Genomic DNA, 17191 nt, shown 5'->3' on the forward strand with positions numbered 1-17191 from the left:
TGCCTTGAACCTGAAATGGGGAAAGGCAATAGGAATAGATGATATTCGACCAGAAATGCTGAAGTATGGTGGTATAAAAGTCTTACAGTGGCTGCACTGCATAGTTCAGAGGGATGAATTCCTGATGATTGGAGTAGAGCTCTAATAGTACCCATATATAGAAAGGGAAATAAAACAGTGTGAGAACTACAGAGGTATTTCTCTACTGAGTGTTCCTTGTGAGATTTATGCAAGTATACTTGAGAAACAGTTGAGAAGGATTGTGGAAGGGAAGCTTGGTGAAGAACAAGCTGGATTCAGGCCAAATAGTGGCTGTCAGGATTAGATTTTCACTTTACAACAAATAGTTGAAAAATCGTGGGAATATAACAAAGATCTGTTTATAAGTTTTGTAGACCTGCAAAGGGCATATGGCAGGATGCCAAGAGAAGAGCTATTCAAAATGCTACAGTTGTATAGTGTTGATGGGAGGGGGGCATTATATCAAGCAATATGTAGTCTTTGAGTTGTAAGTCGGCAGAATAAAAGGAAGTACAGGAAGATAATTTGATGTTAAATCTAGTATCAGACAAGGATGTACATTATCCCCTCTGTTATTCATTATCTATATTATTAAACCTAATATCAAAATTGGAGATGTTAATGTCATCTATTTGCTTTATGCAGATGATGTTATACTTCTAAATAAATCTGCTAGAAGTCTGCAAGATTCCCTGACTAAATCGAATAACTGTTGTAATAGATATGGTATGAAGGTCAGCAATAACAAGAAAATGAAAATAGGCAGAAGCATTGAAAATGTTAATTGCTTTGTGAATGAAGAACCTGTGAAACAAGTAAATCATTTCAGCTATTTAGGCATGATTTTTAGTGATGATGATGGTAAATGAAATATGGAAATGAACAACAGAATCAACAAAGCTGGTATGGTAGGAAGTCAATTGAATAAATTCATATGGAATAAGAGAGAAATTAGTCGGAACACTAAATTAGCTGTATACAAGACAGTGTTCAAACCAATTTTAACTTATGGATATGAGAGATTGGTCAGAAGTAAAACACTTGACCAAAGACAAGAGACCACAGATATGAGAGTCCTGAGAAAAATTAGGGACCTGAACAGATGGCATCAATGGCATTATCATATTAAAAATGAGCATTTTAGGAAAGAAATTGACATTGTTAGCATCCAGGAATGTGTTAGCAGAGCTAATCTCAGGTGGTATGGTCACTTAAACAGAATGGGCAAGGAAAGATTAGCAAAACAAGTGTTCTCTGCCAAGTTTTCAGGAAAAAGACCCAGATAAGACCAAGATATAGGTGAATTGATGTGGTAAAAAGTTCCTTAGAAGATAGAAATATAAGATCTGATTATGTTGGAGTCTTGACAGGTAACAGACTGATTTGGAGAAAATTGTTGATAGGAAGTTGGTAATGATGTAAATTTTTCTTGTAGTACTATCATAATAACCTGTCTCCCCTTAAGGGAACATGTCAGGAATTTGATGATGTGTGTCATTAGCTTAAGCTGGCATTATCAGAGGCAATTTAACACTACATCCAGTGAAGACACGAAGTAAAATGACCTGGATAACAATGGTAGCACCTGCATATAAGGTGACAGTGAATTACTTTTGTTGATGCTGATGGATAGATAGGGCAATGCACCAAAATCTATTTAAAATTATATCATCTGTTTTTTACAGTTAACAAGTTATGTAAGACTTATGCCACTTCCAGGAATGGTCTCTCCAATTCAAACCAGGATTTGTAAAGTAGTTGGCTTTCTTCCATAGTTCCATAGATAATGCTAGCTTAAGTTAGCTAAACATCAGCTGTAAATAATTAACTGCGAATAGTAAATTATTTATTTGCATTCCAGCGTCTACATAGCTTTCTTTTTCAGAACCTTCAATGTGATAACTGACCTCGTTGAGTCAGAGACGGGAGATTCTCCACGTAGAGAGATGAGTGGTATGATAGAGGGCAAGAGAAATATGAATAAAATAAGAGTGGGGAGAGTGGAAAGGTTGAATGATTCTGAAGTTTTAGGAGATGGGTCTCAATTGGGAGGATGAGTGGTTGACCTACAGAGAGAGAGAGAGATGAGCTGAAAGAGCAGGGGAATGTCTAGGGAATGAGATGAGAAGTGTGAAAGATGAGATTAGGCGAATGGAAGAGGCAAATCAGAGGAGGAGTGAGAGAGAGTTATGGGAATGAGAGAAGAGGAGAGAATAGGAACAATAGTATAAAAGAGGAAATGAGCGAGAGTTAGGTTACAATAGGAACAGTATAAGAGAGGGAATGAGAGAGAGTTATGGGAGTGATAGAAGAGGAGAGAATGGGAACAGTAGAAGAGAGGGAATGAGAGAGAGTTGTATGAATGATAGAATAGGTGAGAATAGGATAAGTGGAAGAGAGGAAATGGGTGTCAGATATAGGAATGATAGAAGAGGAAAGAATGGAAACAGCAGGAGAGAGGGAATGACAATACAATACAGTTATACAGCTCCCCTACTTACCTGTCAGGAAGGCACATAAGTAGGGGAGCACAGAGAGAAAGTGTTCCAGGAGAGGGAGAGTGAGGGATGCATATGAGCAATCAAAGAATATTGTGGTAAGAGGTGTAATGTATGGGGACTCAATGATCCATGGTATTCAAGATAGGATGCATGAGGAGTATTTGCCAGGAGGAATGATAGAAAGTGTGGCTATGGCAATTAAGAGAGGTGAAAGGAGGGAATGAGATGATTGTGATGGTAGGAACAAATGACTTAAGTGGTAATGTAAATTGGGCAGCGAGAGAGAGATATGAGATTCTTGCTTGAGATTGTACGAAAGAAGACACAGAGGAAAGATAGTGTGCGTGTTGCCTAGGTATGATAGTGACGAGCTGAGCAGAAGAGCAGTAATATTGAATAACATAATAGCTAGAATGTGTCAGAAGAGAGGATTGGAATATGTGGATGCTTGGAATGCGTTTGAGAATAGAGAGAAATTGTATGCGAGAAACCGCTTGCATTTGAATGAGGAAGGACGTAAGCATCTGGAGAGATTGCTGTTCTGAACAAGTCGGTGTATCCCAGGGTGGATGGTAGCAGGGATGGTCTCCTCTGGGAATGGGTACTTGGGAGAAGAGGGGGGGGGGAAATGAAATCAGGTAATGCTGAGCCCAGTGGAGTCTACAGGGGATAATGCTGGGTATAGAAACAGTGGCATTTTTATGCTTTATACTAGTGCCAGGAGTATCTGGAATAAGGGAGAGGAATTGGTGGCACTGATAGCATTAGCCTGGCCAAAGATTATTAGGATCACTGAGACGTGGTTGATAGAAGAGGATATAATAACAGGAGTAGAAGTTGCTGGGTACAGCATTTTTCGGCAGGATAGGAAGGGAAAGTGTGGTGGTGGAGTACTGCTTATGATAAGTGACGACCTATATCCTTTAAGAGTGGGGACTTTGGAAGGCAGTGATACTAATGATTTTGAAAGCATATGGTGTGAGGTGGAGGTGGGCAAGACAAGATATTTAGTGGGGTGTTGCTACAGACCATGGAGCACAGAGGGTGGGGACCAGGAGATGTTTAGACAGTTAAGTTTGGCAAGTGCAAGAAGAATGATTGTTATGGGAGATTTTAACTAGAGCAGTATAAATTGGGGAGAGGAAGATACATGTAGCAATAAGGGAATGGAATTTCTAGAATTCTTGAGGGACAAATGTCTTAAGCAACATGTTCCAGATTACATGTTACATGTAACAGAGGGAACAAGAAGTTCAAGAGTTTTGGATTTGGTTATAGAATCAGAAGAGTTGATAATAACTGAGATGACATCTCTCCCACCAGTTTGAGAGAGTGACCATATGGTTTTGACTTGGAAAATGAATAGACATGCAGGAGTATCGAAGAGACTGGAACATATGTGGAATTATAAAGCAGGTGATTATAATAGTCTTAGATGTCAACTTGGGGAAATTTCGTGGATGGAGGAATTGGAAGGCCAAGATATCATTAGTGCTTGGGAGAAATTATGAAGGAATATTTGTTAGCAGCAATGGTAAGCTGTATTCCACAAGTGAAAAAGAGGACACAATTTGGAGTAAAGTGGATGACAAACAATATTAAACAGGACCTGCATGCATAAAAGAGGCTATGGAAGAGATATAAGAAGACAGGTGAAGAGAAGAAGCATGAAGAATATAAGACACAGGCCAGGAGAGTGACTAGTATGGTAAGGAAGGCGAAACTGGAATATGAGAAAAGATTGGCCCTAAGATCCAAAGAAAATCCTAGGGAATTTTTTAGCTATGTGGCCAGTAGGAGGAGAAATGACTGTGGAAGAATGACATTGTAGGATAAAAATGGGAATAGAGTGACTGATGCAGAGGATATAGTGGAATTGTTGAATGAACACTTTATGGAGCATTTCATTCTGGAGGAGTCAATTTTATTACTAAAGGGATAGGGTAGGTTTAGAGGTGCAGGAGGAGAGTGTGTTCCAAATACTGAGTACTCTGGATATCAGTAAAGTTGTGGGACTGGATGGTATTTCACCACGAGTTTTGAGAGCATGTGCTAAAGAACTGACAGGTCCTTTGACCTGGCTTTTCAGTGAAAGTCTTTCTATGGGAAAGGTGCCCAGGGAATGGAAGGAAAGTAAGATAGTGCCATTGCATAAGGGCAGTAGCAGATTGGAAGTGTCTAATTATAGGCCAGTTTGTGCGTCATCAGTAGTTGGTAAGATCTCGGAGAAAGTAGTGAGTGGGCAGATTACGGTAATGTTATCTGTGAGAGTCGACATGGATTTGTGAAGGGATGCTCTTGTTTTTAGCAATATGCTAGTCTTTTATAATAAAGTTACAAGGGCAATAGATGAGGGAAAGGCATATACTGCCATTTTCCTAGACTTAGCAAAGGCATTTGACAGGGTGCCACATGATAAGCTGATATTCAAGTTGCAGCACATGGGTCTGGATGTCAGATTGGTCAACTTGATTCAAGATTGGGATTCAAGATCGGCCGTCCAATAGTAATCAGAGTTGCGTATGATGGGACAATATCGAGGCAGGAGGTTACAAGTGGGGTTCCACAGGACTCAGTACTGGTACCTGTATCGTTTAACCTTTATTTATATCAAGGACATTGTCCGTGGATTGCAGGGGGGTATTCAGTTGTTTGCAGATGATGCGAAGCTAGGAAGTGTTATTAGTAATAGTGCAGATGTGGTAGCCCTGCAAGAGGATTTGAGTAAGCTAGATAGATGGACAAATGAATGGGAGTGTCTGTTTAATGCAGCAAAATGTAAGGTCTTGAGGTTTGGGACACATCGATGGGACGCTGCATCCTCTATGGGAGGAGTTAAACTGGAGGAAGTAGGGAAGACGAGATCTGGGGTTGAAGACTGATAGAAACCTGAAATTTAGGGGCCATATTGCAAAGGTGGTGAAGGCAACACAGAGGATTGCTGCAATAATGAGAAGGACACTGACCTGCAGAGATAAAAGGGTTATCATTCCATTGTATAAGACTCTGATCAGACCACACTTAGACTATTGTTCTCAGATCTGGTCCCTGTGATTTGAAGGGGATAAATTAACTGTGGAAAGGGTACAAAGGCAGATAACAAAGATGGTTTCAGGACTGTACAATGTTAGTTATGAGGATCGGCTGAGGGAGTATGGACTGCAGAGTTTGGTGGATAGAAGGAGAGGTGATATGATCGAGACTTTTAAACTGTTGAGAGGTGGTTACAGGTTTGACACTGCGGAGTTCTTTCTCTTGGTTGAACAGCGGGAAGGAGTGATGACAAGGGGCCATCCCTGGAAGTTATGAAAGGAAACTGTGAGAAAGAGGGTGAGGAGTAGTTTCTTTGCATGGAGGGTAGTTGAACCATGGAATGCATTGTCTGGTGGAGTGGTGAGAGCAAGAATGGTCAATGAGGTTAAGGAGTGATATGATATACGTTTTGTTTCCTAGGATGGACCTCCCTCGATCAGTATTTATAGACTTTGTGTTTCTTAGGAAGGACTTCCCACGATGAGTCTTTTGACTCCATGGAGGCCTGAATAATAATAATATTATTATTAATATATTAATAATAATAATAATAATAATGAATATTTGCAATGGCTAGGGAAATGCAGGATAAGCCTTAACTTAAACTTACCTTGCATTGCTATTGTACAGTACAATTGTTTAAAACAAAGGTGAAGTTCTTAGTGAAGTGAAAAGTGTCACAGTATTTAAAACTACAGGTATCCCTAAACATGAGTCTTATTGCTGAAATGGAAAAACGTTTAATGATTTTTAAAAAATGCCAACCAAACTAGTTGGCATTTTTCCTTAAACCATGCTATTCAGAGTAACTTTTTTATTTGTGAAAAAGTTCTGTATTTTTCATTTGCATATCTGCTCTAAATAAATATTTATTTATTCATTTACTCACATATATGACTACTTATAAACATTATTAAACCATTACATGCATCTACAATTAAAAAAAAGGCTGTGATTTGCTGTATGATGAAATTTGGCAGTGACCTACAACCCAGGTTGTCATATGACTCAGGTATATTATACCTGTATAGATTGTATTTCTCAATTGGCCAACATAAGTAGCCTAAACTGTTGGCAGTGTTTGATGCTATTCAGTAAGAAAAATCAAATGATAATCAAACCAAAAATTTTACCTGTTTTAATTTGTCAGGTGCTGTATAAGGATCTAGCAGGAGAGAAGTAAAATAATTTTTTGTCATTATAAAGGGTAATCTGCATAAAAGGAAGAGAAAAAAAGAAAAGGAAAAAAAAAATTGATTCTTGATGGAGATGTAAACTGCAGTAAATGAATACTACTTTGGGGAAAATTTGGAGAAAAAGAGCACAAAGCCAATAATAATTAATTACTTTAGGAATTTTTGTTTAGGACATTTACTAGTCATTGCCAATGTCATGTTGCATAAATTCGCATGGGGAGAACATGCAAAATGTTCTCCCCATTCAAAATAGTAATATCTTCATGCTGGTTCAGGATGGCTGGGAATATTATGGATGGAAATAGTAATTACCACTTGAGTAGAATAAACTATCACGTCGAAACAAAAACATGTGATAGCAAGCTCTAAAAAATAAAAAAAAAATCAAATAAGTCAGTTTTCAGAAGTAAATTGTAGATTCAAATATTACAAATGTAATTTAAAAAAAAATTGAAAACAAATTGCAGAGATTGAGAAGCAGATGGTGAAGTCTTTTACGAGGCTCGAAAAATGTTTTTTTTATGAAAAATGCATGAAAGCTCTGTGTAAAAGTATCTAAATAAAAATTGTAGGAGAATATAAAATAATTGAATGCCACAAAATACCCTGGAGCTTTCTAAAAAATGCAAGCATGAGCACTTTTAAAGGAACCAGATGTAAAGTTGACAATGAAAAAACAGAACATAAGGATATTCTGGATGTCTGGAATAAGTATTTTGAAAACTTATTAAATGTAAGAAAGATGCCAGATTGACAGAACAGTGTTAGAAAATATCCAAGATATTTTCACGAGATATATTCATACACATGAATACATTTCGTGACTACATGAAAAAGCTATCAGAATCAAATATGGAAAGGCAACTTGAGTAGATGATGTTTGACTAGAAATGCTCAAATATGTATGTATAAAAGCTCACTGTTTCTACACTACATAATTCAGAAGACCTGGTTGGAAGGTCAAATTCCAGATTATTTGATAAAGCTCTCATAACTCATCTATAATAAGGGAAATAAAACTGACCATTTCCAAGGAATTTCTTTACTGTGCATTCTAGGCAAAATGTATATAAACATAAATGAGAATAAGCTAAACAATTTTTGGAAGAGCAACTAAGTTCAGTCCAAAGTTATCAGGACCATATTTTTACTTTATAACAAGGCCAAAAATCAAAGAATTATAATATGAATCTGTATCTGAGTTTCAGAATGTAATAAGGATTTTTGAGTTTTGCAAAAGGTATAAGGTGGCAAGAGAAAAGCTATTCAGAACTCTTTTTTTTTCCAAGGCTTCAAATTTCTTAGGAAACTATACAGAAACTACACATCTATTTGTGACAATTTATTCATTTACATCCTGCATTTTCCCTCCTCTTTTCAGGAATCTTGTAGTGTTATCATATGCAGGTCTATGAATCAGGTTTATAGTCAGTGAATGAACATTGATTCATTGCAGGAATAGAGATATAAGCCATTCTAGCATTACACATATGCATAAGTGCGCACGCACACACACACTATGTAGCCTCGGGGGAAAAATTACACTTAGTTGCAAAATACAGAAGAAAGAAGAAAAGAAAACATAAGATGCAATACTCAATTTGGACTAATTCACATATACTGAAGATGTCAAGAGCAACAGCCATAGCTTTTCCAAATCTTTCTGCAACTTCTCTCAGCATGCACGTGATCTTCTGTGGACCAACTGTGGAATCTATGCTGGCATTTGCTGATAAGATGGAATGCTTCCAAGTCATATGGAAATTGCTGTTGATAGTTTTCACTTCCTTTGGATAGGATTGGAGTGATTGCAGTTATTTATGCAATTAGATTTTATTTATGTTTTGGTATAGATTCATATTCACCTTTTCCATTTGTGGGAATAAGCTTTGAATAGAAGAGTTTCTGAATAATAAATTTGGAGAAAAATGTTTGTGTGTGTGTTTTAGCGTTAATTTTTAAACTCTTACATTTTATACGTAAATTGCTTGAAAAATGTTAAGTAAAATGTTATTTATTATTATTATTTTACCTTAAGGTAGAAGCAGAAAACTCAGAGTTGAAGTCTGTCTATGAGAAAACACAGAAACAAGTGAAGGAAGTGAGTTTTTAATTATGTAAAAAGAAGTTTAGATTAATTTCTTAATAACTTGTTTCTATTTGCAAAACTTATTAGGTTTTAAATTTTCAATTAGGGTAAAACTTATTTAATCATGTTAAATGAATAAACAGGCCAAATATCAGCTCGACTGTTTTAGAATTAGTCATTTATATATGTTATATTAGAATCCATTACATATATATTACAGCATCCTTTATAATAGATTTGTGATAACAAATGAGTAAAATGAAATACTTTACACTTAATTATATTGCATTTATAGAGTGAACTACTGTTTGAGATAACTTTAATAAATTATCCTCTACACTTTACATTAGAATGTATACATATATGCACACTATTCAAATCAGCTAACTGGAACAGCTGTATTACTCTAGGATATATAATGTATGATGCTTATTAACATGCCTAGACTGACCTCTTGTGGTGAAGAAAAAAAAAATTAACAATCAAATCTCGGCTGATTTGTCCAGTTGGTGTCTATTGTCACACGGTAGAGCTACTGTCAAAATTTCCTCCACCCACAGGGGTAGAGGTGTGGCACTTTCTCCTGGTATTTCTCAAAAATGGGAGGGGGGGGGGGTAGCTAATATTCTTCCATTTTTAAGATGGTTCCAATTGATGGTACTACAAGAAGCAGTTTGCCTTTGATAAAAAGTACATTGACATGTTGGAATAATGTCGTAGTAGTGCCTCTATATAAGGCATTGGTCGGATCACATACGGACTACTCTGCTCAGATTTGGTCAATTAGTTTTCATTGTGATGTGGAAACACTAGAGAGGGTCCAAAGACAAATAATCAAAGTGATATCAGGACTCTGGAGTACTGGTTATGAAGTGTGTTTGAGAGAATGTCGATTACAGGTTGGTGGATAGGAGGAAATGAGGAGATATGATAGACCTAAAGGGATTCCATCAGATTAAAGCAGAAGAAATTTATAAAAAGTGGATGTTAAGATGGGAAGAGTGAGAGGCTATACCTGGAAGTTGTATAAAGATGTGAAGAAGGGTGTGAGGAATAGATGTTTTGCACAGAGAGCTGTTAGTGAGTGGAATGCATTGCCTAAGTGTGTTGTGTCAACAAACTCCCATGATGAGTCTGTTGACTTCATGAAGGTTACCAAATAATAATAAATTATTAACCAATCAGAAATCCTCTTATTGGCATCCAGTGGTAATTAGTCCTCCTTTGGATGTGAAAGTATTTATTCATTATTTTACTTACTTACTTATTCCTCTTCACTCCATTGTGTATATAGGTCTTCAACCATGGATTCCATTTGACTCTGTTTTGTACTTCTCTCTTTATCTGTGTCCAGTTCTTTCCAATCTTTTGAGTCCTTCTACTCCATTTCATCAGCTCATCTTTGGTTTACCTCTCTTCCTATTTCTTGTGAATTCTACTCTAATGCTTGACTTTCTTCTGCAGGTTTTCCTAGTACATGCCCTATCCACCTCCATTTTATATGATTGCTATCGAACATTATTGGTTTTTGTTTAGTTTTTTTGCCACAATTCTTTATTCGATATCTTTTCTGGACATTTTATTTGTCGAATTCTTCTTAAACATTTATTTACATAGCTTTGCAGTTTTTCTCTAATTGCTTTTGTTGTTGTCTATATTTCTGATGCATAGAGTAGAACTGATTTAACATATGTATTAAATAAGATTCAACATCGAAACCATATTTAAAAATTCTGTAAAATTGAAACATTTATTCAGCACATCCAAAGATCCTCATCTTTCACTCTCACTTCCAGGAGTATACCAAATCAAATATACATGCAACTTTTCATACACACAGTAATGTAAAACTGTATGCTCTGTGAATGTTAGAAAAGAACAAACCATATCCATTTAATCCGCCATGGAAAAACCTTTTTTGATCATACTCTAGAAACATTCTATAGGATTAATTGGAAAAACATACAACGCTCATACCACTCAAGAACATATTAAGATTTCCCGAAGTACCTCACTAATATCAAGGTCATCTAACTCCGGGAAGGAAAAATTTGTGTGTGTGTGCATACATTCCTGAAGATGACTAATATAAAGGTCAGAATATACAAGATAATTTTAATGCAACTGAAGGTCTCAAAATAATAGTTAATTCCATATATCTAGTGAGTGTTCATCATTCAGTAATACTGAAATTGCAATTCTGTATTTTGATCTTTATATCTTTTATATACACAGTCTTGCCATAAATACTATTACAACTTCTGTGCTGCCCACAGAATTGCTCGAGCCCAGTTCTGTTAGTAGTGCTGTGTGCAGCCAACATTCGTATCTTTATCAGTAGAGAGAGAGAGAGCGAGAAAGAGTTGTCTAGCTGTACAGGAGACACAGAAGACATCTGTCAAAGAGCAGGCCAGCCATACTGCATTAGAACGCAACAGCTTGTGAGGGCTCTGAAGGCATGCATCCTCCATAATTCTGTGAGAAAGCAGAAAGCGAGGTCATGAGAGATGAACATTTCATAGATAGTGATGTCACAAAAGCCTATCATTGTTCTACTAGATGCTTCCTAACACTACAACTTATGTGGAGAGGGTGATAAAAATCAAAGTCACTTCTCTGGTGGTATGCAAACAACGTGCCACAGCACGTTATTCGCATATCACCAGAGAATAACATGCCATAGCACCCAGGATTCAGAAAGGTCATTACTCATGCATCAGTGATGGTTTGATGAGGGTGATGTATCAGAGGCTATCCAAGTTGGTTGCATTTCTGCGAGATGGGATTTGAACAACATGTTGTTTCACAGTAAGCAGTGGATGTTCCAACAGGACTCAGCCCATGCACACAAGGCAAGAACCACACAGCATTGGATGGAGGCATATGTGCCTAATCATATATCACCATCTGGAATTCCCAAACTGAATCTGTTGGACTTAAAATTGTAGTTGAATCTTGAGAGAATAGTCTACAAGAAATGCTACCTAAGCATCGCCAACCTGAAGGCCATTTGGAGTGAGCAGTGTCGGTGTTTTCTGTAGGATGTTGTGCATTATGCCATCTATATGTGGCTTCATAGACTTTGGGTGTGGTTAAGGCAAAAGGAGGATATATTGAACATTGAGTGCTGATATATGCATGTTATACATGATGAAAGCTGTAAATGATTTACTGATGGATTAAAGATTTATGTTTTGTTCAAGTTGTGACAGTATTTATGACTAGACTATATGTGTGTGTGTGTGTGTGTGTGTGTGTGTGTGTGTGTGTGTATATAAGATAAAGTGAAGCCAAAACATTTCACTATGGTGAGCTATAATGAGACTGAACTAATTAACTTAGACAAGCCTTCTGAACTATAACTCTTCTATAATGAGAGACTGAACTAATTAACTTAGACAAACATTCACAGCTGATGAAGACAATATTAAAACTCCCCAGAGTTCCGTTGATTGTCAGCATTATCATGATAAATGATTCTATATTATTATTCTTGTTAATAGATAAGTAGTAGTAATAATACAGTCCTCTTTAAAAAATTACATCTTGTTTATTATCTTTGTAAATAACTGTTGTGTGAAAAAGTTGTGGGACTTAATTTAAAAGCCCCCCCCCTTATTTTTTTTTTCTTCAGGTTTCCATCTGTAGGTGAAAAACTTGAACAGTGTTATATTACATCACTGTATTGATGTAATTGGTAAAATGCGGTAAAATGCAAAAATAATTGCAAAGTTATAAAATGTTCATAATCATGCCACCAACAGATTTGAAGTTTCTGTTATACATTCTCTGATTTGTAAGCCCATAATTTTTAAGCATGTTTTCCTTAAAAAAAAAAAAAAAAAAAAAAAAAAAAAAGTTCATACACATTTCCCAATTAGTGTTCAGCCTGTATGGATATGGTTATGCAACTTTAATTGCAGAGTTATATCTCATCTTCCTTTTTTTTCCTTTTTCCCTCTTTTACCTTGCATTGTCGAGGGTTTATTAATCATCAGACCTCAAAGACCTCAAACCGTTCACAGGATAAGGTGGTCAGCCCTAAGCCCTAATGTATCCTATGTCCATAGTGTTGAGTTCTCAAGGCCGGTTTGCCTGCTTTGTGGGATGAAAAACTCTATTGTCTACACCCAAGACCGGCTAACTTGGCTATGGCTGAGGAAGATCCTTCAGCTCCTCACGTCACCGACGGGAATCAAATCTAGGATTCCCCTTCCCCAGGCATGTGGTTGCGTAGTGCACAGCCACTAGGCTAACTGCACGGACTTTGCAGATATATATATAAATATTTGATAGAATATTTATTATGCGTAGTGCACAGCCACTAGGCTAACTGCACGGACTTTGCAGATATATATATAAATATTTGATTAATAAATATTTGATAGATAAATATTATATATATATATATATATATATATCAAATATTTATATATATCTGCAAAGTCCGTGCAGTTAGCCTAGTGGCTGTGCACTACGCAACCACATGCCTGGGGAAGGGGAATCCTAGGTTTGATTCCCGTCGGTGACGTGAGGAGCTGAAGGATCTTCCTCAGCCATAGCCTAGTTAGCCGGTCTTGGGTGTAGACAATACAGAGTTTTATATATATATATATATATATATATATATATATAACTCTGCAATTAAAGTTGCATAACCTATAGCACATTACTGGATTTGTAGGCAAGAGTTTAAGAAGAAAGTAGGAATTTGATGTTTTTCTTGAACAGCTGGAAGTAATAATCTTTAGGGAAGACAGTAAGGGATGCTGTTCCAAAGAACAGAGGTGGATAGAAAGGATGAAGAGAAGTTGACTCATTATGTTTCGGACTGGATGTTGATGCCATGACTGGATATCAGTCTAGATTAAAATCAATACAGGATGTCACTGGTTTCTCTCCCTCTCCAGATTTACTTCAATTGTTTTGGTAGAAGGCGAGTAATAATTTGGCCTCACAAATATAATGTTTGTGTTAGATGAAAAATTATATTTTGGAAGGGTAATAGAAAAACACTAGCATATTTCTTTGTTAGTTAATAAAAGATTCTTGAGTTAACACTGGATTTTCAGTTCTTTCCTGTGGCTATAATCATATTTTATTGCAGCTGCAAGATAAGTATATCAAAATGGCAGATGAAATTAAAATGGTGGAAGAAGCAGAAGTAGGAGAAAGTAAAAGGTACAATTCTTTTGATATAATTAAACACTTTAAGAATTATAAACACGTTAGCACAAGATTATTTTAATGTTTGCCAAATATTTCAGTCAGAAACTAACTGACTATCCTCAGTGGCTTGATAGGAACAGTTTTAACAAGGTGGAATACAAACAATTGATCATTCAAAAGTAGAATGAGCCACGTGATGTTACATTGCTAAGCATTAAAGAGAGGTAAATTTCATCAAAGTGATGAATACATTATAGATATTAATTCACTATTTCATATAACAATCTTAATTTATAAATTCAATTAAAGATAACATTGCACTAATATAAGAATTAAAGGTCTCAATTAAAAAATAAAAAAAAAATTTTAATATGTTATCCAGATTAAACTTTCCCATATTTTTGACAAGGATATACAGTCATTTCGATTCCTTGTATTAAGTTTACCATGGAGATTGAAAAAGACAGGTTATCCTTTTTAGACATTTGAGAATGTAACTGGACATTACATTCTCAAACAATCTGCCCATCATCCTCATCAAAAAAAACAGGAATCAAAATGTTTAATTAGATGAGCTAGAACTAATTGCTCAACTCCCCATGAATTACAGAAAGAACTTTCAATTATCAAACATCACATGAAATTAAATGGCTTCTCCGAAAAGACTACACAACATCTGTTCTATTCCTACAATCCTATCCATGTGATGTTTGATAATTGAAAGTTCTTTCTGTAATTCATGGGGAGTTGAGCAATTAGTTCTAGCTCATCTAATTAAACATTTTGATTCCTGTTTTTTTTTGATGAGGATGATGGGCAGATTGTTTGAGAATGTAATGTCCAGTTACATTCTCAAATGTCTAAAAAGGATAACCTGTCTTTTTCAATCTCCATGGTAAACTTAATACAAGGAATCGAAATGACTGTATATCCTTGTCAAAAATATGGGAAAGTTTAATCTGGATAACATATTAAAAGTTTTTTTTTTTTTTTTTTTTTAATTACAGAAAGGACTTTCAATTATCAAACATCACATGAAATTAAATGGCTTCTCTGAAAAGACTACACAACATCTGTTCTATTCCTACAATCCTATCCAGAACAACAAAGAATCAATACGTCGAGTTCCAATTCCATATATTTCTGGGATTTCAGAACCAATTTCAAGAATTCTGATGAAATGTGATTTAACAGCCACTTATATCCCTATTAACAAAATAGCCACCTATTTCCCCTCTTCTAAAGATAAACGCTTAACTATGTCTGCCTGGTGTATATCAAGTTCCTTGTAACTGCAACCTGTCGTACTTTGGACAAACAGGATGCTCTATAGAAAAAAGAATACAAGAACATTAATCATACATTCTTCATAACAAATCCGATAAGTCTGGATTGACACAGCACGGGATAGAGACAAGCCATAACATTCTCTGGTCCAAGACTTGCCTTCTACACAGATGTCACTATAAATTCGAATGGCTATTCAAAGAGAGTGAAGCCTTACTTCAACACCCTAACTTTGAATTAGAATGACTGTATATCCTTGTCAAAAATATGGGAAATTTAATCCGGATAACACTAAAAGTTTTTTTTTAATTGAGACCTTTAATTCTTATATTAATGTAATGTTATCTTTAATGGAATTTATAAATTAAGAAATTGTGAATTAATACCTATAATTTCATCACTCTGAAATTTACCTCTCTCTTTAGTGCTTAGCAATGTAACATCACACAGCTCGTTCTACTTTTGAATGATCAATTGTTTGTATTCGACCTTGTTAAAACTGTTCCTGTCAAGCCACTGATGATAATCTGTTAGTTTCAGACTGAAATATTTGGCAAACATTAAAATATTCTTGTGTTAACGTGTTTATAATTCTTAATTCAATGTCACAAGTGTCTCTCAAGAATAGAATTAAACACTTTAATTTTATCATGTATAATGCAATATTTATTTTGCATATTTCTGTATTTGAAAAATTCCAAAATAATGAGTGTTTTAATATTGCAGTCAGGTTGCTTTTTTTTTTGCGAGTTCATCATGTTTCACCTTTCATGTTAGGCTTAATGGCCTTGATTGCAACGATGTTTTATTTTGTTCCTCATATTGTTTTAATGATAATATTACTTAATTTCCTAGCATATATATATGTATGCTTAGACAGAACACTATTATACTGCAACATGCTTTCACTATTTCCTTTCAAATTGGTTTATTATTTGTTGTCTCTAATTTAATCAGCTCTTACTTTTCTAGCTTCTGAAGCAATTCAAATCTTTCTCCAAGTTTGGCCATTTTTACTTCAAATACCTATTTTGCTAATATTTCATATCCCATTGTGTTTAAGTAATCATATCATCTTAAATGAGCTCTGCTTATGCATTCTTGAAACACCTGTAGAATTTCTAATTTTGTGCTGCTACTGATGCCAACTGTTTACTTCTTTATTTTCCTTGGAACCCCTCATTATGCAGTGATTTAAATCTTTGAGAAACTATTTTTTCTAACTGTGATCTCAGATCTATATATTAAAATTAGTTTGAACACTGTCACGTATACTCCTTGTGTAATATTTCAACTGATTTCTCTCTTATTCTATATAAAAATGTATATGTGCACCTTCTTCAATAGCTTATTGAACCATTTAGGTCTAACGCTGCCAACCAAGTTTCTTCATCTGTCTCTTATCATAGGAATAAAGTGTTCATCCAGCTGTCTTAAATTTTTCATTACTTGGTTATACTATAAATTACAGATGCCAAGAAATTATATTCTTGATTTCATCCTTTATCCAAGTGTAAGCAAATGAAGTTTGCTTATGAAGTAACTTCAAGACTGGGCTACTTGTATATAGAGGCCAATGACTTCACATCAATTGCCTTAGTATCCCATAATGCAAAGTATATATCCTTACAGACAAGTATAATGCTATGTATTATGGGAAGGGCCACTTCTCAGACTGGCTTCGACCTTTATTGAGGTCTCATCAGTGGGAGCCATATCTAGAAGTAATACCAAGATTGAAGTAATATAGAAGTCATAAGTTATATTATTATTAATCTCCTATCAACAGTTTTCCTCCAAATTAGTCCGTTACTTCTCAGCACTCCAATGTTGTCGAATCTGACATTTTGTTCTTCTAAGGCACCTTTGACTGAAATCAATCAATCTAGACCCTG

At 35.6% G+C, this 17191-nt stretch overlaps 1 protein-coding gene across 3 annotated transcripts in view; it reads left to right on the forward strand.

The window, feature by feature from the left end:
- The window catches only part of fidipidine (coiled-coil domain-containing protein 93), a 203282-nt gene that overhangs the window by 128025 nt on the left and 58066 nt on the right, over positions 1 to 17191 (forward strand). For all 3 annotated transcript variants that reach the window (XM_090394991.1, XM_090394992.1, XM_090394993.1), the window contains 2 exons: positions 8790 to 8852; positions 13948 to 14021. In XM_090394991.1, the coding sequence (XP_090251117.1) occupies positions 8790 to 8852; positions 13948 to 14021 (137 nt within the window). The remainder of the gene's footprint in view (positions 1 to 8789; positions 8853 to 13947; positions 14022 to 17191) is intronic.

The sequence above is a fragment of the Typopeltis vanoorti genome, chromosome 6 (assembly GCF_054136105.1).
Source record: "Typopeltis vanoorti isolate ZY-2024b chromosome 6, IOZ_Tvanoo_1.0, whole genome shotgun sequence".
NCBI classification, from domain to species: domain Eukaryota; kingdom Metazoa; phylum Arthropoda; class Arachnida; order Uropygi; family Thelyphonidae; genus Typopeltis; species Typopeltis vanoorti.